Here is a 24,827-nt window from a genome sequence, read left to right on the forward strand (position 1 = left end):
CTGGGTTGGGAGGCGCCTGTATTGCTGCGCAGGTCACTGGTCACTCACTGGGTTGGGAGGCGCCTGTTTTGCTGTGCAGGTCACTCACTGGGTTGGAGCCCGGCCCCCACCGCAGTGGGGAAGCCTTGGTGCCAGGCTATCTTGGTCCCACTTTGTCTTTCTATCGCTCGCTCTCTCCCTATGGGCCCAAGGCAGGAAGCCCTACTGATGGTGGGCGGGGGGAGGAGTGTTAGAGAAATAATACAGATTTGTCCCATTGTCCTTCCGGATTCTGTCAGAATTTGTTAAATAGTCAGATACTATGTTTAGCAATGTAGTCATCAATATCACTCAACGACACAGACAAGAAACCGTTCCTTTCACTCAATCCCATTGTAAGGGATTTTATTCATGCATAAATGTGAGGCAATATAAAAGGATTACCTTCATTGGGGCCAGGTGGTGGCGCACCTGGTTAAGCGCACACATTACAGTGCACAAGGACCCGAGTTCAAGCCTCTGGTCCCCACCTGCAGAGGGAAAGCTTGAAGAGTGGTGAAGCAGGGCTGCGGGAGTCTCTCTGTCTCCTTCCCTCTATGTCCACCTCACATCTCAATTTCTCTTGTCTCTACCCGATAATAAATAAATTAAAAGAAAAAGATTACCTTTGAAATGTAGGTAAGTTTAATGGCTCCAACACGTGAAGATCCAGAAGGTAGATTCTGGAAACAAGTTATTAACATATAATTAATATTCAGAATTATGGCGGTATTTTAGATGCTCGACACATTCTAAAAAGCTGAAACATTCAACTGTGTGTTACATTCTACAAAGCTACTCTTTCAGTGCATGTACTTACTAGGTCCCAAGGAAAGCGGACAACATGAAAATCAAATCTGAACTCTACTCTCTTCTACCATATGGTAGCCTATAGCAAAAAGGCTTTTATTATTGTTATCATTGTTCACAAACTTACTTCCATTAACTCAAAAAAGTCATGAAGATCATCACCATCAACCTCATCAGAAACTGAGGTAAAAAAACAAACAACAACAACAACAAAACAGTCATAAAGATCAAAGTCGTTCCTAAGAGCAACGGGGAAAGGACACAGTGCGAGAAAGTGATTTGTGCGCTCACAGCAGAGCGGTATGCGAGCACATACATGTATCGCCTCATCAGCTATTTCCAAGGAACGCCTTCTCTCCACGTATTGTTATGCCATATTTAATCTACACTCACACCATTGTTCAAAGCAACCCTTTGTACAAAACATTTTCTTTCTTCCCTTAAAAACATGGGCTATGGTTTGTGTCTTGACGGAGCTACAGATAAACAATTCAAAAAGAGAGAAAAATCACTCCTGCCCAACATCATCAGGAGAGAAAGTACGAAGGAATAAACAGCACTTGGGTTGAACAAAAATTCTGAAACACAAACAGCAGGAGAGAGAACAGTCCTGGCAAAGGCGACAGCAGATGAGGGGATCACAGAAGCCTTTACTGAACAGAGAAGAGGTTGCAGGGACTGTCACTTTGGGTAAGCTAGGGCTGGAGTAGCAAACAGTGGTTCGGGACCTTGAAATAAGACTCTCATTCTCGAGAACTGAAGTTGAAAACAGTAAAATGGCCCAGGGGCTGGCTGGACTGAGCCCAATCTCTGATATTAGATGTGCCACAAGGAATGCTCTGATTCTCTTTCTCTCTCTCTCTCTCTCTCTCTCTCACTCACTCACTCACTCACTCTTCTTCCTGTGAATAACAACAAAAACAATAACAACAAAAATTACTGTGAAGAATTTGAAGTCAGAGGCCTCGTGAGCAGTTGTAAAGTAAAAACTAGACTTTCATGAATACAGCTCCTAATATAATAAACTGGACAGATTATAAAGAAGGAAGTTGGAGGCAGGAAAAACAAAGTATATGGAAAAAGTTAAAAAGAAATAAATGAAGGGGCCGGGTGGTGGCACACTGAGTTAAGCACACAAAAAGAAATAAATGAGAAGAGTGGGCGGGCAAGATAGCATAATGGTTCTGCAAAGTGACTCTCACGCCTGAGGCTCCCAAGTCCCAGGTTCAATCCCCTCACCAACATAAGACTGAGCTGATCAGCACGCTGATAAAAAAAAAAAAGACTGATGACAAGACTTCAAAAGTCAAAAAGTAATCTTCACTTGTAAAGCTTCCTCCAGGTTTCTGTCTTTCTCCCGCCTGAATTTCTCTGTCTTTAATCCAATAAATAAATGGATTTTTTAAATAAACATTTGAATAATGCAGAAATCGAGTCAGTGGTTAAAAGTAAGCAAAATGAATTCTACAGACTTTCAGAGAATTAACCATTCCTGCTCAAATTCTTCAATAAAAAAAAAGAAAAGGAAGGCTCCAGGGACATTCTCTGTAGTCAGTATCACTCTGCTACCCACAGGAGGAAAAGGCAGTACAAAAATCTGAATTATTTAAATCCTACTTTCTGTGGACTAGTTCTGTGCTGCCAACTCCCACCTGAAAGAAGTGGTTTTTCGTGATTTGTGGTTATGAGGGCACTGTGGCTGTCACATCTGCCGCCCTGTCACCACCGATCCCAGGGCTGACTGGGCCAGTCCGACTGGCTGCCTCCCTCTCCTCCGCAGGGTCTCTCCCGAAGGTGCTCAGTCGACAAGGATGACTCCCCCCGAGAGACTGGCCGCGCTTCAGTCCAGTGGCTGAGCAGTTCTACTCCCCTGTTACGTAGTCCCAAAAGCTCTGAGAACGTTACCTGAGCGGCCTGGGAGGTGGTGCAGAGGCTGAGGCCTTGGCCTCTCTCAAGGGCGAGGCCCCAAGCTCCATCCCAGCATCGCAGAAAGATCGATGCTCTCTCTGGTCCTCCCCCACCCCCCATAAACAAATCTTCACAAAATGTCATTTGTGGCCCAGGATGTGGCGCACAGGGTGGGGCACTGGGCTTTCAAGTATGAGGTCCCAAGTTCAGTCTTAGGCATCATGGAATATCCTGATCCCCACCCCCGCCGACTCTCATCAATAAACACTGGGCTGTTGACACAGGTGTGCGTAGAAAAATATGTCATGAATTTTCCAACAACCCAACAAATCCTTAACAACAACAAAGATTAAAAAAAATGTTATTTGAGGGGCCAGGTGGTTGGTGGTGCACGAGTTCGAGCCCCTGGTCCACACCTGTAAGGACCCCATAGTGGACTTTGCAAGTGGTGAAGCAGGGCTGCAGGTGTCTCTCTTTCTCTCTCCCTCCCAATCTCCCAACTACCTTCTCGATTCCTGGTTGTCTCTACCCAATAAATAAAGACAATAAAAAGTTACAATAAATGTTGCTTGACAATAAAAAAAAGAAAGAAACAGGCAGATAAGCTAAAAAGGAAAAATAAAAAGCAAGCCATGTAGTCATGGCTTCTAGTATTTATTTTGCCAAAATGCTTCTTGAGTTTCTGTAAATAAATTTTCTAATGTAGCTACTTATTATTATTCATACAACCAACTTAAATCCTCAAACTGATTCCTTTTTTAAATATTTTACATTGCTTTATTATCTTTATTAACTGGGTTGAAACAGCCAGAAACCGAGAGGGAAGAGGTTGATAAAGAGGGAGAGAGACAGACAGACACTGCAGCCCTGCTTCACGGTGGGAACCAGGGGCTTGAATCCAGGCCTTTTCATTGCAACACTACCTGCTCCATCCAAACTGATTCCTTATAATATGTAGAATCGATTTTACAAGTGGCTACTGACGATAAAAAAAAAGGGGGGGGAGTTGGGCGGTTGCACAGCAGGTTAAGCACATGTGGCCCAAAGCGCAAGGACCAGCATAAAGATCCCAGTTCGAGCCCCCGGCTCCCCACCTGCAGGGGAGTCGCTTCACAGGCGGTGAAGCAGGTCTGCAGGTGTCTGTCTTTCTCTCCCCCTCTCTGTCTTCCCCTCCTCTCTCCATTTCTCTCTGTCCTATCCAACGACATCAATAACAACAATAACTATATCAATAACAATAATAACTACAACAATAAAAAAACAAGGGCAACAAAATGGAATAAATATTTTAAAAAGGGAAAAAAAGCAGTAATCAGAGGAAAAAGGATACCTTCTAGAGATTGCTAAATCAAGTTAATTTCTCTTTTACCAGGGTTACTGTGCTGCTGTAAACACGCGACAGCACCGTAACACGATAGCCAAGACTTAATTGCATGAAATTGCCTTTTTTAAAACAAATATTTTATTTATTTATTTATTTATGAGAAAGATAGGAGGAGAGAGAAAGAACCAAATATTACTCTGGCACATGTGCTGCCGGGGATCGAACTCAGGACCTCCTGTTTTCGAATCACTGAGCCACCGCCCGGACCACTGCCTTTTTTTTTTTTTTAGTAGACAAAATATTTATATATTGGCAATCTCATCAAAATCAAGCTAATAATCTTAGCGAGGCATTTCTATAAAGTTTCCAAGGAAAAAGCTTTCAATTAATACACATGCAGGGTTCAAGGAACCAGGTTCAAGTGAAAATCATGTAACTGCAAAGCCAGGCTCCTACCAAGCAAGAGACAAGTGAGTAAAACAGTCAACACTACACTCTATGGAATAAAGTTAGCCCACTGACCATGTCTAGCCAAAAGAAAAAAACAAGTGTTGAGATCTGGGAGGTGGCACAGTGGCTAAAGCATTAGGCTCTCAGGCAGGCGGTCCAGAGTTCAATCCCAAACAGCACATGTTATTGTCTGCTTCTTTCTCTTTCTCCTCCTATCTCTCATGAATAAATAAAATCTTTTTTTTAAAAAGTACTCAAATTAAAGTATTTAATATGAAATGCTACATAAAGAACCAAGCTGAAGTTATAATGAATCAGAGGGCAAACACAGGGTTAACGGATCAAGGAATTATTAGATTTCGGTTCACAGGAAAAAAAATAACTCAAATAAGATTAATGCTAAACCAATAGGAGTGGTGAAGAATACTAGTTCCCAGGACAGCTCCTTCCTGCTCTGCGAGCAAGAACAGGACTTCCCGTCCCTGCTCCTCCTCCCTCTACACCTCTCACATGGGCCGGCCTACGGACCGACAGTTTACAAGTCTGTAAAGCCTGTCCCGCTCGGCACACACCTCAATTTGAACAGTTTCACAGGTGGAAAAAATGTAAAGACCCACAGGTGACCTCCAACATCTCTCGAAATCTTGAAACTGAGATTCGAATTTGTGATTTATGATATACAGCCCGAGTGATTTTGAAGACATTTCAATCCACGGTGCGCCAATCACACTGCCTGGCACCCAAGACTAGCGCATGTCAGAGTGCTGACTGACTGAAGTAGTCTCCTTCCTTCCTTCCTTTCTTCCTTCCTCCCTCCCTCCCTCCCTTCCTTTCATCCAGAAGTCTCCCTTTTAAAGACAGTTGTCTTAAATTGAAAAAATTTAAGAATGTTCTACAAAGACAGGATTCCTCAAGGAAGAGAAAATAAATAGCTGTGGATATATTATCAAGTCAAGTTATCTGCATCTTCTGGATGTCAAATAAAACATTCACAGTTGGGAGTCGGGCGGTGGCGCAGCGGGTTAAGTGCACGTGGCACGAAGCGCAAGGACCCGCAAAAGGATCCTGGTTGGAGCCCCCAGCTCCCCACCTGCAGGGGAGTCGCTTCACAGGCGGTGAAGCAGGTCTGCAGGTGTCTATCTTTCTCTCCCCCTCTCTGTCTTCCCCTCCTCTCTCCATTTCTCTCTGTCCTGTCCAACAACGACGACATCAATAATAACTACAATAACTACCACAACAATAAAAAAACAAGGGCAACAAAAGGGAATATAAATAAATAAATATAAAAAAAATTTTTTAAAAATTTCACAGTTGATGCAGGACAAGAAAGGGTGTGGGTAGCAAAAATGAATCAAATATATACTATTTTTAAAAATATTTATTTTTTTTTCCCTCTTTTGCCCTTGTTTTATTGTTGTAGTGATTGTTGTTATTGATGTCGTTGTTGTTGGATAGGACAGAGAGAAATAGAGAGAGGAAGGGAAGACAGAGGGGGAGAGAAAGACAGACACCTGCAGACCTGCTTCACCGCCTGTGAAGCGACCCCCCTGCAGGTGGGGAGCCGGGGCCTTGAACTGGGATCCTCACTGCCGGTCCCTGCGCTTTGCGCCACGTGCGCTTAACCCGCTGCGCCACCGCCCGCCTCCCAAATATATACTATTTAGAAGACAAATGCCAATACCTGCATGGTATGTCAAGTACCTCAGGAAGCGCAAACTCTTGCACGCTTATGAAGACAGGTAACTCTGGGTTTCACAAACCTGCGGATTATCCATGTACCACACCAAGCTGTCTTCTCTGGTGTCCAGTATGAAGTACCTCCGCAGAAATTTCCCACTGTTCTCATTCTCTTCAATGTCTAGGAAGCCACAAATGCGGTTCTGACGATCCACATAAGGCATTTCTGAGCTTGAACATTACACTGCGAGAGAAAACAGGAACAGTAAGCGCCTCTCGGGGTAGCCGGGGACGGAGTCAGCTACAGCCTCCTGTTTGCTCAGCCTTCTGGGGACGCGGGCCAGCATCATATACCATCAGATACGCGGGGCAGGAGAAAGGGGCCAGGCGGCGCGCACCTGGTTAAGCGCCTGCGGGAGAGAGCTTCACGGGCGGTGAAGCAGGTCTGCAGGTGTCTCTCTCTCTCTGCCCCTCTCTGTCTCCCCGACTCCTCTCAATCTCTAGCTATCTCTAGCCAATAAAGATAATAAAAAAAATTTTTTTAAAGGGAGTCGCGCTGTAGCACAGCGGGTTAAGCACATGTGGCGCAAAGCGCAAGGACCGGCGTAAAGATCCCAGTTTGAGCCCGGGCTCCCCACCTGCAGGGGAGTCGCTTCACAGGCGGTGAAGCAGGTCTGCAGGTGTCTGTCTTTCTCTCCCCCTCTCTGTCTTCCCCTTCTCTCTCCATTTCTCTCTGTCCTAACCAACAACGACGACAACAGTAATAACGAAAACAATAAAACAACAAAGGCAACAAAAGGGAATAAATATTTTTTAAAAGCATGAGAATAAAAATCAACGTTAAGTTCACTGTCAGCAGTTACTGAATGCAACAACTATGTACACACTGATCTGGACAAAATAATTTAATTTTTGATTCCCCCTAAAAAAAATGGGAGATGAGGGGAGTCGGGCTGTAGCACAGCGGGTTAAGCGCAGGTGGCGCAAAGCACAAGGATCGGCATAAGGATCCCATTTTGAACCCCGGCTCCCCACCTGCAGGGGAGTCGCTTCACAGGCGGTGAAGCAGGTCTGTAGGTGTCTATCTTTCTCTCCCCCTCCTCTCTCCGTTTCTCTCTGTCCTATCCAACAATGATGACAACAACAATACAACAATAAAACAACAAGGGCAACAAAAGGGAATAAATAAAATAAAATATTTTTTAAAAATATTTTTTAAAAAAATGGGAGATGAGCCAAAATAAATAAATAAATAGCCATTAAATAAATAAATAATAAATAAAAATAATAAATAATAAATAATAAATAAATAGCCATTCAAACTTTAGAGTCCTCATTTAGAACTGAGATCCTGATTTTATTATTTCCTTTTGTTTTTGCCACCAGGGCTACTTGCTGCTGGGGTTTGATGCCAGCACTATGAATCCACTGCTCCCAGAGGCCCCACCCCCTTTTCTATTTTATTTAATAGGACAGAGAAACTGAGGGAAGGGGAGAGAGAAAGGCAGACATAAAAAGGGACTGGGTGGTGGCACACCTGGTTGAGCGCACAGGTTACAACGCACAAGGACCGGGTTTGAGCCCCTGGTCCCCACCTGCAGGGGGGAAGCTTCAGGAGTGGTGAAGCAGGGCCACAGGTGTCTCTCTGTCTCTCTCCCTCTCTATCACCCCCTTCCCTCTCAATTTCTGGCTGTCTCTATCCAATAAATAAAGATAACAACAACAAAAAAAAAAAACTTAAAAAAAAAAGGGCAGAGAGAAAGACACCTGCAGACCTGCTTCACTGCTTATAAAGCTCCCCCCCCCCCAGGGTGGGGAGGAGCCGGTGCTCTGAACCCCTTGCATGCGCTAAGGTGTGTGCTCAACCGCTGTGTCACCTGCTGGGCCCTCTATCTTTAAACCCAGGGGCTGGGAGATAGCTTTCTTTGCCAAGAAAGGCAAAGCTCTGAGTTTCAATTCTGGGATCACATGGGGGGAACTCTAGGCATGGTGGAGCTGTGCTATGGCATCTCTCTCTCTCTCTTTTTGTCTTTCCCTCTCATTTCCCCTCTCTCTATCCATATATTTATAATATTAGGTTGTTGGAAAACTCATGGTGCATTTTTTGCATAGAAAAAATATGCCATAGCTGGGTGGTGGTGGTGAGGTTAAGCACACACAGTATGAGGCACAAGGATCTGTGCAAGGATCCTGGTTTGAGCCCCTGGCCCCCCCACCTGCGGGGGTGGGGGTCACGCCACAAGTAGTGAAGCAGGTCTGCAGGTGTCTTCTCTGTCCCCCTCTTATCTTCCCCGCCCCTCTCAATTTCTCTCTGTCCTATCCAGCAAAAGAATGGGGAAAAAATAGCCTGCCGTGGACCGGTAGTGTTGGCACCAAGCCCCAGCAATAATCCTGGAGGAAAAAAAAAAAAACACTTTTATAATATATGTATTTATTTTATGTATTAAATATATGTATTTCTCATATATATATATATATATATATATATATATATATATATATATATGAAAAAGAACAGAAAAATCAGCAGAGTGTACCAATGAGACAGGTCACCTATGAGGATGCCTGCTTTGCAATCAGTGCAACCCAAGTTTGAACCTGGCTCCCCAACAAATACACTGGGGACGTTTCAGTGCTGTACACCCCCTGCCTCCCATAAAGCCAGTCCTGAGCGGTGAGGACCCAGCAGTGGGGGAAGGAGGGAGCCATCAGCCAGTAGTCAAGTCACACATGTGAGAGTCTCCTTCCTATGCAGCAGAGAGAGAGAAAGGTAAACTCACAAAACAGCAGTGAGTAGCATTCTCTGCTCACCCGGAGGCTGAGAGGTGCTTCTTCACGCACTTTCCCACTCAGTCCTCAGATCTGCCCGAGCAGTGACCACACCATTCCATTTCACAGGTAAGAACATTAAAGCTGACAAGGGAAGTGACTTTCTAAGATAACAGGACTGACAGACAGTGAATCAAAACAAGAACTAGATTCTCCAGCCGCAGAGCCTGTATCGTGCCCCCCCCCCCCATCATCCTATTGCTCTGAAACCCTGGGAACTCTTAAAATTCAATCAAAATAGAATGAGCCAACAAGGTAAGAGAGAGATGAGCAGGTATTATGTGGTGTCTAAGGGAAGAAGCACACGAGGAAAACAAACACACAACAACACGCTTATCTGAGTCTGACCGAGTCTCTCCGCCGGCTCTCTCTCCCTAAGCCCAGCTACCAATTTACAGGAGATGAAGAACTTGTTCAACGGCACAGCAGGGATTCAATCAGCAAAGCCAGACTGTGGGAAACAGGACTAACAGCTCGGTTTCTTCAGCACAGAAATTACAGGAAAGGGGGCCAGGTGGTGGCGTGCTCGGTCAGTCTAGATCAGCCGCACAGGTCACAGGGCATAAGGACTTGAGTTCTAGCAACACAGGGGTGAAGCAGGGACTGCAGGTGTCTCTCCTCCCTCCCTATCTCCTCTTTCCATTTCAGTTTCTGTCTCTATCCAATAAATGAATAAGTAAATAAAATTAAACAAAAAGAAGATCTAGGGAGTCGGGCAGTAGCGCAGTGGGTTAAGTGCACGTGGCAGGTCTGCAGGTGTCTGTCTTTCTCTCCCTGTCTCTGTCTTCCCTTCCTCTCTCCATTTCTCTCTGTCCTATCTAACAACATCAATAACAACAATAGCTACAAACAACAAGAGCAACAAAAGAGAAAAATAAATATTAAAAAAAAATTTTTTTAATCTAAAACAAAAAGGGGTAGAGGGTAGGGAGGCAAAGAGAGAAATTATAGATTAAATGAGACTGTGTGAGCATATTATGTTCTGACTCTGAAGATTTTATTGTATCCATCGAGGATAAAAGCCATGACTTGGGTGAAAAGCACTGATTCTAGCCAGTTGTTTTTGTTTGGAGGGGGTGTGGGGGGCAGTGGCCGATATGTGATTCCTTCCTGACAGGACGCAAATCCGCAGGCTGTTCCTATTCTGACTCTCCCACTGTCAGCACGAGCACCTTTCAGCAGGATGAGTTCATTCACGCCGTGCTGGATCGCCACTGAAAGGCTCAAGGTAAGCTGAACTCACAGCGAAAATTTCAGCTGGTCAGAATACACCCTCCACAGATAATCTCAAGCCCAAGTCTCTGCTCTGTATGGTTAAATGAACCAAAGTTTGAAAGAAACACGTCCACTACAGTGTGTGTGTGTGTGTGTGTGTGTGTGTGTGTGTGTGTGTGTGTGTGTGTGTGTAACGCTGACACTGAAGAGGAGATAATGTTTTAACATATATGTTTAGGGTTTTTTAAAAAATATTTTATTTATGTACTAATGAGAAAGATAGGAGCAGAGAGAGAAATAACCAGGTATCATTCTGCTGCCAGGTACTGAACTCAGGACCTCCTGCTTGAGAGTCCAGTGCTTTATCCACTGTGTCACCTCCCAAACCACACGGGGGTTTTTTTGTTTTGTTCTGTTTTGAGTAGGACAGAGACAGCCCAAAATTAGGGAGCTCAGGAGTTGGCACTATGGACAAAACCTTAGCCTCACAAGCGAAGGGTCCTGAGCTCAACCAGCACCCGCATGCCAAAGCGGTGCCTTGGTTTCTCTCTGTCCCTCTCAGGAAGATAGTTCTAAAAATAGCAAAATTAGGTGAATGAATTGCTCTGCCACAGCAGTCAGAGAGGAAGCTCAGCCAGTGGAGTGTAGGACTTACAGGTGTGAGGTCCTGGAATCACTTCCCAGCAGAGCACACACTTTGATGTGTCTCTGTCCCCCTCTCAGTAGATAGATCTTTAAAAAATAATGGTCCTTCAATGGACTTGAAGTCTTCAAATGAAAGAAGTTGCAAGTCTGTCACTTTAAATCAAAAGCAAGAAGTGAGTAAACTTAGACACGACTGAAGGATGAGGCAGGCCAAAAGCCAGGCCTTCCGTGCCAGTTAGCAAGTTACAAATCCAGCAGAAAAGCTCTTGAAGGAAATTAAAATGTTATTCCTGTGAGCACATGAATCAGACAGCAGGTTATAGTGATCGCAACAGAAGATCAAACCAGTCACAGCGTTCCCTTAGGACAAAATCGAATCCTGCAGAAGGAAGGCCCTCTCTTCAAGGCTATGAAGGCTGAGGGAGGTGCAGAAGCTGCGGGAAATACGGGAACCACCGAAGTTTGGTTCTGAAGACCCCCCTCTCCACGCCAGGACAGAAGCAGCAGCAAGTTATCCAGAGCTAGAGGTCCGGGAGGCGGCGCAGCAGATAAAGCATCGGACTCTCAGGGTCTGGCGGTGGCGCACCGGGTGGAGCGCACAGGTTACAGGGCTCAAGGACCCGGGTTTGAGCCCCCGGTCTCCACCTGCAAGGGGAAAGCTTCACGGATGGTAAGGCAGGGCTGACGGTGTCTGTCTCTCTCCCTCTCTATCTCCCCCTTCCTTCTCGATTTCTGGTTAGAACACCAGGTTAAGTGCACAGTAAGTACAAAGAAAGCACAGGGACCAGCACAAGGATCTGGGTTCAAGCCCCCGGCTCCCCACTGACAGGGGAGGTTGCTTCACAAATAGTGAAGCAGATCTGCAGGTGTCTACCTTTCTCTCTCCCTATCTCCCTTTTCTCTCAATTTCTACCTGTCGTATGCAACAATAACAGCAAAAATGGAAAAAAAAAAATGGCCACTAGGAGCAGTGGATTCATAGTGCAGGCACCGCGCCCCTGCACTAACCCTGGAGAGAAAGCAGCGGAGCAAGGAAGCAAGGAAATAGGGATCTTTTAAAAGAGATTTATTACACGAGAGAGAATCCGAACATCACTCTGGTGCTTGTGATGCCAGGGATCAAGCTCGGAACCTCATGCTTGTAATTGTAAGTTCAAAGCTATACAGCCACTTGAGCACTTTCCAAATAGAAACTGTTACTTGCTGGTGAGAATGCAAGGATTAAAAAAAAAAAAAAAAAAGCTTACTGAAGTGAATTTGGAGTCTGGGAAGGCAGCATAATGGTCATGCAAAAGACTTTCATGCCTGAGGCTCCAAAGTCCCAGGTTCCATCCCCAGCACCACCATACGCCAGTGCTCTAGAAATAAAAATAAATAAGTAAGTGGCCTCCCCCAGGGCTCTGTTCTGGCTCCTACGCTATTTAATATTTACATCAATGACCTCCCAGAAACTTCTTCAAAGAAGTTCATCTACACCGATGACATCTGCTGTGCAACTCAGGCATCCAAGTTCGAAATCCTCGAGGAAACACTCACGAAAGACATGTCTCTGATATCTGATGACTGTAAAAAATGGCGACTAATCCCTAGCACTGCAAAAACGGTATCATCTGTTTTCCATCTACACCATGCCTCGGCCTCGCGTGAGCTTAATGTGCAGCTTGGCGATACGAGAATCCGGCATGAAGCCCAGCCAGTCTATCTTGGCGTTACTCTCGATCGCACTCTGTCATTTCACAAACATCTCATAAAAACTGCAGCAAAGGTGGGAGCGAGGAATCACATCATTGCAAGACTGGCCAGCTCCTCATGGGGCGCGAGCGCTTCCACACTAGGATCATCCTCTCTGGCATTATGTTATTCCACTGCAGAATACTGTGCCCCAGGATGGTTCCGTAGCCCCCATGTCCACTTGGTCGATTCCAAATTATATTCCTCCATGAGGATCATTTCTGGAACCATCCGTTCCACCCCGGTTCCATGGCTGCCAGTTCTTAGCAACATCGCCCCGCCAGATATTCGTCGGGATGCGGCATCATCTAAGTTCATTTCCCACGTCTACGCTCGACCGGACCTGCCAATATACGCGGAGATCTTCGCCCACCCTGTCCAACGCTTGACGTCTCGTCACCCAATCTGGTCCCCTACGCCTACACTGAACTTCTCTGTTCCAGACTCTTGGAAACAGAGCTGGCAGTCAGCTGAGGTAAAGAACAAACACCTCATCACAGACCCCTGCAAGCGTCAACCCGGCTTTGACCTAGCACGTTATGATTGGGCCTTCCTCAATCGCTATCGAACAGGCCATGGCCGGTGCGCCGCTATGTTCCATCGCTGGGGAGCCAGAGATGACCCGAACTGCCCCTGCGGCTACAGACAGACTAGGACCCACATAGTCAACGACTGCCACCTCTCCAGATTCAAAGGAGGTCTCGAAACTTGACATCAGGCTCAACCTGACGCTGTTGACTGGCTGCGGAAGAAGGGCAAACGCTAGAAGAAGAAGATAGGACAGAGAGAAATTGAGGGGAGACAAAGTGGAAGAGAGACAGAGACACCTGCAAACCTGCTTCACCACCCACAGGTGGGGGATGGGGACTTAAACCTGGGTCCTTGCACATGGTGATCACGTGATGTGTGCTATCCAGGCGCACCACTGTCCACCCCTCCCTATCTGCATCCTTTACCTGAAAAAGTCAACTTAGAGTGGTGAAGCCAGTGATGACAGGGAAAAAAAAAAACGTGCTCATTAACTTTAAAAACACAAATAGAGGACCAGGCTCAAGGATCCCGGTTCAAGCCCCCGGCTCCCCACCTGCAGGGGAGTCGCTTCACAGGCGGTGAAGCAGGTCTGCAGGTGTCTTTCTCTCCCCCTCTCTGTCTTCCCCTCCTCTCTCCATTTCTCTTTGTCCTATCTAACAACAACATAAATAACAACAACAATAATAACTACAACAACAATAAAAAGCAACAAGGGCAACAAAAGGGAAAATAAATATAGAAACAGAAATAGAGGGAGTCGGGCGGCAGGTCAGCGGCTTAAGCGCACGTGGCACAAATCGTGAGGTGTAAGGATCCCGGCCATAAAGACTAAAAGTCTAACATTTACAGCCACCTACGGAGTGAGAGCAACAGACCCGTGGTGCTCTGGCTTTTGGTGGTGCAGCATAATGAACCTGCGACTTCGGAGCCTCAGGCAGGAAGGCTTTGGCACAGCCACTATGCTGGCTCCCCTGCCCAGAAATGGGGCTTTAAGTTTTTTATTTCTTAGATATTACTTATTAGTGAGAAAGGTAGGAAGAGAGAGAGGGAGAGAAAGGCAGCCAGGGGCTGGATGGTGGCACATCCGGCAGTGTGCAAGGACCTAGGTTCAGGTCCCTGGCTCCCACCTGCAGTGGGGAAGCTTCAGGAGTGGTGAAAGGCGGCTGCAGGTGTCTGTCTATCTCCCCCTCCTCTCTCAATTTCTGTTATTATAAAAGATAAGTAAATAAAAATAAATCTTAAAAAGTTTTCAAAGAAAAAGAACCAGAGCATCACTCTGGTTCGTGTGATGCCAGGGCTTGAACTTGGAACCTCAGGTTTGAGAGTCCAAAGCTTTATCCACTGCTCCACTGGAAATGAGGCATTTATTTTAAAAATTTTTTTAATTTTTATTTATTTAATAGGACAGAAAGAAACTGAAAGGGGAAGGGTATGGGGTGGGGGGAGACACCTGCAGACCTGCTTCACCGCTTGTGAAGTTTTCCCCGTGCAGGTGGGGACTGGGGGCTTGAACCCGGGTTCTTGTACATAACATGGGCACTCAACCTGGTGCTCCAACATGGCCCAAAATGAGATTTTAAAAAATCTTGGGCCAGGCAGTGGTGCACCTGGGTAAACACTTATACTACAGTTCAAGCCCCTGGTCCCCACCTGCAGGGGAAAAAAAAAAATCAACTCTTAAAAGAAGGTTCATTATTTTCACGGGAGAGAAGCAGATAGAGAGACCAGAACAAGAGGAGCTAGTGGGGGTTGTGTTGTGTGGAAAACTGGGAAATGATATGCATGTACAAACTACTGTATTTACTGTCAACTGTAAAACATTAATTCCCCAATAAAGAAATTACAAAAAAGAAAGACCGACCAGAACATTGCTCACTCTGGCATATGAAGCTGGGATCTGAGGCCACAGGAAAGTCTAGGAAAGTCTGGCGTGCTTCCAGCATTATCTTCTCAGACCTGAGATTTCTTTTTAGGGTAATAAAAACATCCTAAAACTGAACTGTCTGCACAGTTCTGTGAACATAATGAAACCACTAAATGGTACATTTTAAGTGGGTTAATTTTAGCCCAGTAAAGCTATTAGAGAATCACAGCTGCCCTTCACCTAGAACACATCAGAACTCTAGCAATGGGGCTCGGGCGGTGGCGCAGCGGGTTAAGCACACATGGAGCAAAGCGTGAGGACCGGCCTAAGGATCCGGGTTCGAGGCCCCGGCTCCCCACCTCCAGGGAAGTCGCTTCACAGGCGGTGAAGCAGGTCTGCAGGTATCTGTCTTGCTCTCCCCCTCTGTCTTCCCCTCCTCTCTCCATTTCTCTCTGTCCTATCCAACAACGACATCAGTAACAACAGTAACTACAATCAAAAAAGAGAGAAGACAAAACACCTGTACACACAACACCAAGAATCTCAGCGTGCAAGTCCTGTGCTCTGCCAACTGAACTATTTCCCCAGCTAAATAAGTGTTTTTTGTTTGTTTTCCCCAGAGTCCTGCTCAACTCTGGTTTATGGTGGGGGTGAGGGGGATAAAACCTGGGACCTCAGAGCCTCAGTCCTGAGAGTCTGTCTGCATAACCCTTATGCAGTCGACCCCTCACTTTTTTGTAACTCAGTGCCCCTCAGCACTGGGATCACACTCACGCATGTTCCCCACCACTCCCAAGCTGACTTGTTCAGACACAGAGTGAGGGAGGAACACCACAGCACAACTCAGCTTCGTGAGGTGCCACGGTGCTTGCACATGGGACAGGGAGTCAAACTTCGGGCCTCGTGCAAGACAGAGCACATCCTACCACGTGTCTTCTGGCTTCTTCACTATAAGCTTATAAGCTGATAAGGAAGGAAGGAAGGAAGGAAGGAAGGAAGGAAGGAAGGAAGGAAGGAAGGAAGGAAGGAAGGAAGGACAAACAGGGCTCTGGGGCTGGGGAAGTAGCTGAGGCTGCAACCTGTAAGCTCAAGTCCAGATGCCACATACTCGGTCACCTGAAGTCACCTGAAGCCTGAGCAGAGTGATGTTCTGACACGTTCTCTCTCTCCCTCTCCCACATATAAATAAAACTAAAAAGGAAAAAGCAACAAAAACAGCTGGCTGAAGCAGAGCAGCCGAGGACCTGCCTAGGTTGTTTAGTCAGCCTTTCGGTTAAAATTGGTCCCTAGATTCCCACCAATGATGTCAACTGAAGACTTACGGAACCCAGAATAACTCGAGCAAATGTCAGTGTTCCCAGAAGGTTTGCTTTGTCCTTGTCTGACAAGGAATCATTTAGCAGATTTAACTGATTTAAGTCTGTTTCAAAGATGGAAAGGAAAGAGTTCCAGCACTGTTTCTGTTTAGATGCTCAGTTTTAGTAAGGAGAGGGTGAGCGGAGGACAGATCAGATCACAAAAGCCTTCACCGAACGTTTCCTGCTTCACTCGTGCCCTCAGGTGCACGAGATTATACGGTCACCGATGAATATATTCAGGTAATGTTCATCAGGTAAGAGCCAGGAAGTAAGCCAAAAAAAATAGAGGAAGACTAATTAAATCCTGCTGGAGGACAGCTCATTTGGTCCACACTTCACCATTATTTGTCGACTAGATGTTGGGTGTCAGAGTGTCGACAGGCACCAAGCTAAGGACATGACGACATCCAAGGACCAAGCATCTGGAGTGTGGCCGGGCACAAAGCCACATGTACTTGACTGACCTGCAGTTCAGCCCAGCCCACCATCAGGCTCTGACAGAACAGGGGGCAGAAACCACAGGGCTTCCCCGTCTTTGGGCCACAGCTGGGGAAAGGCAGGCAGTGTTCACCCAGAAACCAGGTGGGGCCTCCCAGAGAGTCAGCCTGGGAATCGAACCGGGAAGAGCCTGTCTCTAGCTGCCATCTACAGGTTGTCAAGTGGAATGCCGGGCCCTGCATCTGTTTCGGAAGAGGGGCAGAGAGATCCGGTGAGAAATGGCTGAGCACAGACAAGGGACCAACAGCCCACGTGCCGCCATCTGGCATCACAGGAGGGGGGTTGCCCTGGTTTAAGTGGACTCTGCGGAAGGCAGCATGGCTGGAGCTGTCTTGACATTATCAGACAGAAGCTCCCCAACCCACCTCACCCCTACACGTAGAGGAGCCAGGAGGAGGGTTGGCAGGAAAAGACAAGCGGTGAGGGGTTGGCGCTTATGCCTGGCCAGGAAGGGAAGGCAACGGGGGTCTGAGATTTCACCATAAAGCCCGGGCTGGAAGCCTATTAGTGAGTGTTCATCAAGAAAGGTCTTTTTCTTCACTTTTTTTTTTAAATAAATTTATTTACTTTCCCTTTTGTTGCCCATGTTTTTTTATTGTTGTTGTAGTTATTACTGTTGTTATTGATGTCATCCTTGGTAGATAGGACAGAGAGAAATGGAGAGAGGAGGGGAAGACAGAGAGGGGGAGAGAAAGACAGACACCTGCAGACCTGCTTCACCGCCTGTGAAGCGACTCCCCTGCAGGTGGGGGGCCGGGGGCTCGAACCAGGATCCTTAACGACGGCCCTTGCGCTTTGCGCCACGTGCACTACCGCCCGACTCCCTGTTTTTCTTTCTTTTTTTTTTTTTAATTGTCTCTGCCACCAGGTTCATCACTAAGGTTCAGAACCTGCACAACTCCACCCTTCCCGGCGGCCATTTTTTTAACAGAAGGCAAGAGACAGAAGAGACACCTGCAATTACTGGCCCGTGCTGGTGAAGCTTCTCCCCAACAGGTGGGAACTGGGGGCTTGAACCCGGGTTCTCACGTGAGGTAAGCTGTGTGCTCTGCCACCACCCAGACCAGCATTCTGCTTTTTAAGAGTTATTTGTTGGGGAGTTGGGCGGTGGCTCAGTGCGTTCAGCGCAGGTGGTACAAAGCACAAGGACCAGCGTAAGGATCCGGGTTTGAGCCCCAGCTCCCCACCTGCAGGGGAGTCGCTTCACAGGCGGTGAAGCAGGTCTGCAGGTGTCTGTCTTTCTCTCCCATTCTGTCTTCCCCTCCTCTCTCCACTTCTCTCTGTCCTATCTAACAATGACATCAATAACAATAACTACAACAACAATGAAAAACAACAAGGGCCACAAAAGGGAATAAGTAAATAAATAAATATTTTAAAAATAAGCAAAACAATATTATTTTAAAAAAGAGTTATGGGCAGGGATAGATAGCATAATGGTTATGCAAAGAGACTCTCATGACTGAGGCTTCAAAGTCTCTCGTTCAATCCCCTGCACCACCACAATAAACCAGAGATGAACAGTGTGCTCTGGTGTAAACACACACACACACACACAGTCGTTTATTTTAGGAGAGACCAGAGCCAGAACCAAGTCCCAACTCTGCACTGAGCCATCTCGCTGGTGGCTTCTTTTCTTTTCTTTTCTCTTCTAGTCAGGACCTTTCCAAGCAGATTCCAGGAGAGAAAAAGACGAGGTGTCCCCGCAGTCCCTCTCCACTCCAGGTGGCCCAAGCACTGAGTGGCTTGGCACGGAGTAAGGGAGGAGGAGAGCTTTTCAACTGCACAGGGGACTGGAGGTTTCAACTGAAGAGACTGGACTGGGGCTTCCAGGAGCTGTAAGTGACAGAAGAGCTGTCATCTGCGCACGATGTCAGGCGGCGGATGACAGGGGACAGAGGGAGAGTCTAAGAGCCCAGTGGGGAGCTGGCACGGACGGAGAAACTGTCCCACGCTTGTTTCTACCTCAGACGACGAGATTGATGGCCTGATGCAAGTGGGACACAAGGAGAGGGAGCGCCTGGCATGACAATCCCCTCAGCCGGGCGGGAGCGCCTGACACGGGACTCCGTGGGGACGTACTGTACCAAGCTAGGCGCTGCGCCAAAACTCTAATGGGGCAAAAGCTACTAAGAGCTGCGCTGCCTCAAAGGAAACTACCGGGTAGCTGGCAAAGTTTGACAAGGGTTCCACGTAGCCAAACTACTTCAGGCTTAAAAAACAAAAATTGGGGGCCCGGGTGGTGGCGCACCTGGTTAAGTGCACGTGTTATAGTGCACAAGGACCCAGGTTCAAGCCCCCGGTCCCTACCTGCAGGGAAGAAGCTTCTCGAGTGGTGAAGCAGGGCTGCAGGTGTCTCTCTGTCTCTCTCCCTCTCTATCACCCCCTTCCCTCTCAATTTCTGGCTGTCCCTATCTAATAAGTATAGAGATATTTTTTAATTTTTTTTTTAATTTACTTAAATTTTGCACCCAGGGAGACAGCTCAGCTGGCAAAGCTTGGGGACTTCCTGGCTGAAGCTGCTAGTTAGAGACCCGGCATGGTATGAACGGAACCAGTACTCTGGACTCGCTCCAATCAGAAGGGCATAGAATCAATAGAACAAAATCTATCTTAAAGCATTAAATTACTTAAGTGTGAAATCACCCCAAATAACTCATTATTTTACATTCACCAGAAATCCCAACTCAAAGAAACTGACATAAAATCCCACAACACTATCTTCCTAAATCAAAGCGACTGGTCAAAAAGGCTCGCCAAGATTAACTGTAAACACGTGCCTGCTACATTATTTTCTAGGGATTGTAAAGGGAGATATTATTACAAAACAGCTACCAGAAAAAAAATATTTGAGTTCAACGGGCTTTGTGCTCCTCACATGCAAAAAGCATCCTACAGTTGCAATCAATATCACAAGATTTTCTTTAAGTGAAACTTTCCTTTCTCCCCAAAAAACAACACAGCAATATAGCATTTAAAGATACACTTAAAGCTACAAGTCTGTGCCCTGAGAACCCCTATGTCAAGGCAATAAATGCCCAAGTTCAGTGTATTTATTCTACTTAAAAACTTAACTGCAGCAAGCCCCAGGGATAACCCTGGAGGCAGAAAGGAAGAAGGAAGAAGGAAGAAGGAAGAAGGAAGAAGGAAGGAAGGAAGGAAGGAAGGAAGGAGGAAGATGACTCGTGGTGGTGGGGGGGGGGGGCTCAACAGATGAAGCACTGAACTAGAGATAAAGCATGAGGTCCCGACCCCCGGCAGCACAGGTACCGGTATGACGTCTGGTTCTTTCTCTCTCTGCTCCTATCATTCTCATTAACAACTAAATAAAATATTTTTTTATAAAAAAGGAGGAAAGAAAGGAAGAAACAGACTCAAACCGGATCGCCCCCAGCCGCAGTGCAAACAGGATGGATGAGACAAACCCCCCGTCCAATGCAGCACCCGCAGGCTGTCCCGCAGCCAGCCCGGGCCAGGCCCCACACCCACAGGCAGCCGGGTTGCGGCGGGTTAAGCGCACGTGGCGCTAAGCGCAAGCACCAGCTGAAGGATCCCGGTTCGAGCCCCCGGCTCCCCACCTGCAGGGGAGTCGCTTCACAGGCGGTGAAGCAGGTCTGCAGGTGTCTGTCTGTCTCTCCCCCTCTCTGTCTTCCCCTCCTCTCTCCATTTCTCTCTGTCCTATCCAACAACGACAACAACAATAACAACTACAACAATAAAACAAGAGCAACAATAGGGAAAATAAATATTTAAAAAAAGAAGCCGCCAGCACACACACACACACACACACACACACACACACACACCCCGCAGGGTTCGCAGCACCAAAAGATAAAGCGACTTTCAACACATCTCTGCTCAGCCCAAACCCTTGTATTTCTATGTGTGAGTCTTCTAGAACGTCATTTCCTTTAGGAAGATCTGCCCGAAGATAAAGACTGTCTAAACAATTGGGGAAATTCTCCCCCAACTCCCTCAGTGAGGCAGCCTGCAGCCTGGGAGGTGGTGCAGTGGTTAGAGCACCGGGCCAGGTGAGACCGCTAGGCACCCAGGCACCCAGCGGAGGCCACGCTGGAGTAAAGCCGTGGCTTGCTCTGTCTCTGAGGCATGAACACATGTGTTATTATTATTGTCTTTATTTATTTATTGGATAGAGACAGCCAGAAATGGAGAGGGAAGGGGGAGACAGAGAAGGACACAGACCTGCAACCCTGCTTCACCACTCGCGAAGCTTTCCCCTGCAGGTGGGGACCCGGGGCTCGAACCTGGGTCCTTGTGCACTGTAATATGTGCGCCACCACCCGGCCCCTAAACACAGGCTTAAAAGAAGAGGAAGAGGGGCGGCTGGGGGCAGCGAAATGGTCATGCAAATAGACTCTCACGCCCAAGGCACCGAAGGTCACAGGTTCAAACCCTCACAATAAACCAGGGCCGAGCAGCGCCCTGAAACATCTGGGGCAGGAGATACAGAGAGCGGCTGACTCAGGGTGCAAAGTGAGGGGCATTTCTTCCAAGTTTCTCTCTGCGGCCTGCGTGGTCCGCCTGCACAGTGATGCGAAGACCCCGAAGTGCCGCAGAAAAGTGCAGAGCCGCCAGCCGCTCTGGGATCAGGGCCGATGCACAGCCACCCCTCACACTCGCAGCTCTCAGGCGGCTACAGGCTGCGAGGAACCCGGGGCCGGATGTGCCGCGACCTGGCCAAGCCAGACTCACCAACCGGTTGGTGGCGTGGTCGTGGGTGTAGTGGGCGGGGCATCTGGTGCGAGCGGTGTGGTCGTGGCTGCAGGGAACGTGTCCCGGTGCAGTGGGCGGGGCCGAGGGGTGTGGTGGGCGGGGCCGACGGTGTAAGGGGCGTGTCCCGGGTGCAGTGGGCGGGCCCGAGGATGTAAGGGGCGGGTCCCGGATGCAGTGGGCGGGACCGCGGGTGCGAAGAGCTGTCTTGGGTGCAACCGGGCGAAACCTACGGTGAGGGGGCGGGTCCCGGAGCAGTGGGCGGAACCGAGGGGTGTAGTGGGCGGGGCCGACGGTGTAAGGGGCGTGTCCCGGGTGCAGTGGGCGGGCCCGAGGATGTAAGGGGCGGGTCCCGGATGCAGTGGGCGGGACCGCGGGTGCGAAGAGCTGTCTTGGGTGCAACCGGGCGAAACCTACGGTGAGGGGGCGGGTCCCGGAGCAGTGGGCGGAACCGAGGGTGAAGGGGCGTGTCCCGGGTGCAGTGGGCGGGACCGAGGGGTGTAGTGGGCGGGGCCGACGGTATAAGGGGCGTGTCCCGGGTGCAGTGGGCGGGGCCGAGGGTGTAAGGGGCGTGCCCCGGGTGTAGTGGGCGGAACCGAGGGTGAAGGGGCGTGTCCCGGGTGCAGTGGGCGGGACCGAGGGGTGTAGTGGGCGGGGCCGACGGTATAAGGGGCGTGTCCCGGGTGCAGTGGGCGGGGCCGAGGATGTAAGGGGAGTGTCCCGGATGCAGTGGGCGGGACCGAGGGTGAAGGGGCGTGTCCCGGGTGCAGTGGGCGGGGCCGAGGGTGTAAGGGGCGTGCCCCGGGTGTAGTGGGCGGGACCGCGGGTGCAAGGGGCGAGTCCCGGGTGTAGTGGGCGGGACCGCGGGTGCAAGGGGCGAGTCCCGGGTGCAGTGGGCGGGACCGCGGGTGCAAGGGGCGTGTCCCGGTGCAAGAGGCGTGCCTTGATTGCACTGGGCGGAACAGCGGGTTCAGCCGCGACCCCCGACCCCCGGCGGAGGGGACCTGCCCCCAGGCCCAGCGACTGGGCTCCCCGACCTGCGTGCCCAGCCCGGGGTGGAGGTAGGGCGCGTCCAGCTCGGGACACCCCACTGCCACCGACACCGACGCTGTAGACGCTGGGAGTGCGCGGAGGCGCCGCTCGCGGAGAGGGAGGGAAAGCGCCCAGAGCGGAGTGGCCCTGGCCCCGGGCAGACGCTCCTGGAAGCCCCCGACGGACAGACGGACGGACGCCCCAGGCCACCACCCTCCCCCGACCCAGCACCACCGGCGGCAGCTCCCAGCCTCCCCGGCAGGAAACAATAAGGCGGCCGCAGAGAGAGGGCGCCGCCCCGGGCCCGAGCAGGTGAGTCCGCCCGCGGCCTCGCCCAGGTGCGGCCGCCCCGCCGCCCCGACTCACCAGCGCCCACCGGCCCCTCCGCAGACGCGCGGACGCCTCCTCGCTCTCAACAGGCGCGGCGGCTCGGACCCCGGCCGCGCCCACCCCGCCGCGGCCGCCGCGCTCCTCTCGCCGCACGCCCCAGCGGCCCTCGGCCCGGAGCACCCGCGCCGCCGCGGCCCCGTCTCCCCACAAGCACCGAGCTCCGGCCGAAGCGGCGCCCACGACGGCCCGCCGCGCACTGCGCACGCGCTCCCGCGCCGCCTCAGCCCCCAGACGGCGGCCGAGATTCCCGGGAGGCACTCCCAGCCAGCCGAGACTACAAATCCCGGCAGGCCCCGCGCGGGCCCCGGAGCGGGGTGGCGGCCCGGCATCTTCCTGCTCTCAGGGGCGGTGGCGCGCGCAACTCGGGCCCCCCGCGCGGCGGTGCATGCTGGGATTTGTAGTTTCCTGGGCTGCGGGGGCGGGGCGCGGAACCCCGGGTGCTCTGACGTCATCGCCCGGAGCTGGGAGGCGCTGGGGTCTTTAAAAATAGACCGCTTGCTGGAAGCAGGGGTGCAAAGACTGGGACCCGGAGGCAAAGGCTTTCCAGCTCTGCGCGCGCATTCTTTCTCCTACCCGCTCCTCTCTCTTATTTATTTTTTGGATTATCTTTATTTATTGGATAGAGACAGCCAAAAATCCAGACGGAAGGGAGGAGAGAGAGGGAGGGAATCAGAAAGACACCTGCAGCCCTGCTTCACCACTCGCAGAGCTCTCCCCCCTGCGGATGGGGTCCGGGGGCTTGAACCCGCCTCCCGCACTGTAACGTGTGCGCCACCACCCGGCCCCCTGTCCTTTCCTCTGCAGCTGCAGCTCCACCTCCCACTCGACATGTTAATAGGACAGGAGGCAAAGGATGGGGAAGGTTTAGTCCTCACTCCCAGGAAAGGTGAAACGTGTGTACTCACATGCATAGGTCATGAATGTGTGACTCGTCTTATTGCGTGCCTATTACATGTCAGATTTTGTCACAGAAACTAGGAACACAGGCGGAGGGTAGATAGCATAATGGTTATGCAAATAGACTCTCATGCCTGAGGCTCCAAAGTCTCAGGTTCAATCCCCTGCACCACCATAAGCCAGAACTGAACAGTGCTCTGGTTAAAAAAAAAGAAAGAAAGAAAGAAAGGAAGACAGGCAGGCAGGCAGGAAGGAAAGAAGGAAGGAAGGAAGGAACTAGGAACATTTCAGTGTATTGCACTAAAGTAAAGGACTGGGTTGGAGGGAGAGGGGCAAGGTCCTTGGTCCAGGGGGATGATGGCGAAGGAGGACCTAGGCTGGAGGTGAAAGTGTTTTGCAGAAAACTGAGAGATTTTACACATGTACCAACATCTGTATTTACTGTAAACCATTAATCTCCCCCCTTTAGTAAAAATATTTCAAAAAGAAAGAAGCTGAGAATGCATCTGAACCTAGACAGGCACCACCCTGGCCTCCTAGGACCTGCAGTCTGTAAGTGGGACTAGTCCTCAAAGGAGATAATTACCTTTATTTATTGCAACTGATTGAGAATCTAGCAGTAAGCAGGGCGGGGCGGGGCGGGGTGGGGTGGGGCAACTCTTAAGAAAGAGAAGGCTCAGGAGTGGCACAAAGCTCAAGGACCGGTGTAAGGATCCCGGTTCGAGCCCCCAGCTCCCCACCTGCAGGGGAGTCGCTTCACAGGCGGTGAAGCAGGTCTGCAGGTGTCTGTCTTTCTCTCCCCCTCTCTGTCTTCCCCTCCTCTCTCCATTTCTCTCTGTCCTAGCCAACAACGACGACATCAGTAATAACTACAATAATAACTACAACAACAATGAAAAACAACAAGGGCAACAAAAAG

General features: G+C 49.5%; 1 protein-coding gene across 4 annotated transcripts in view; it reads right to left on the bottom strand.

Annotated features, from left to right (window-relative positions):
• The window catches only part of PLEKHA1 (pleckstrin homology domain containing A1), a 67,023-nt gene extending 43,831 nt beyond the window's left edge, over positions 1-23,192 (bottom strand). For 2 of the 4 annotated variants that reach the window (XM_060171138.1, XM_060171137.1), the window contains exons 1-3: positions 22,988-23,191; positions 6,271-6,431; positions 645-701 (exon numbers count right to left, since the gene is read on the bottom strand). In XM_060171138.1, coding sequence (XP_060027121.1) covers positions 645-701; positions 6,271-6,411 — 198 coding nt within the window. In that variant the 5' untranslated portion in view covers positions 6,412-6,431; positions 22,988-23,191. Of the gene's footprint in view, positions 1-644; positions 702-6,270; positions 6,432-22,987 lie in introns of those variants that run through there. The other 2 variants (XM_060171139.1, XM_060171140.1) reach the window with 2 other exon arrangements.
• Positions 23,193-24,827: the final 1,635 nt, after the last annotated feature.

This window comes from Erinaceus europaeus, chromosome 14 (genome assembly GCF_950295315.1).
Source record: "Erinaceus europaeus chromosome 14, mEriEur2.1, whole genome shotgun sequence".
In the NCBI taxonomy this organism is placed as follows: Eukaryota; Metazoa; Chordata; class Mammalia; order Eulipotyphla; family Erinaceidae; genus Erinaceus; species Erinaceus europaeus.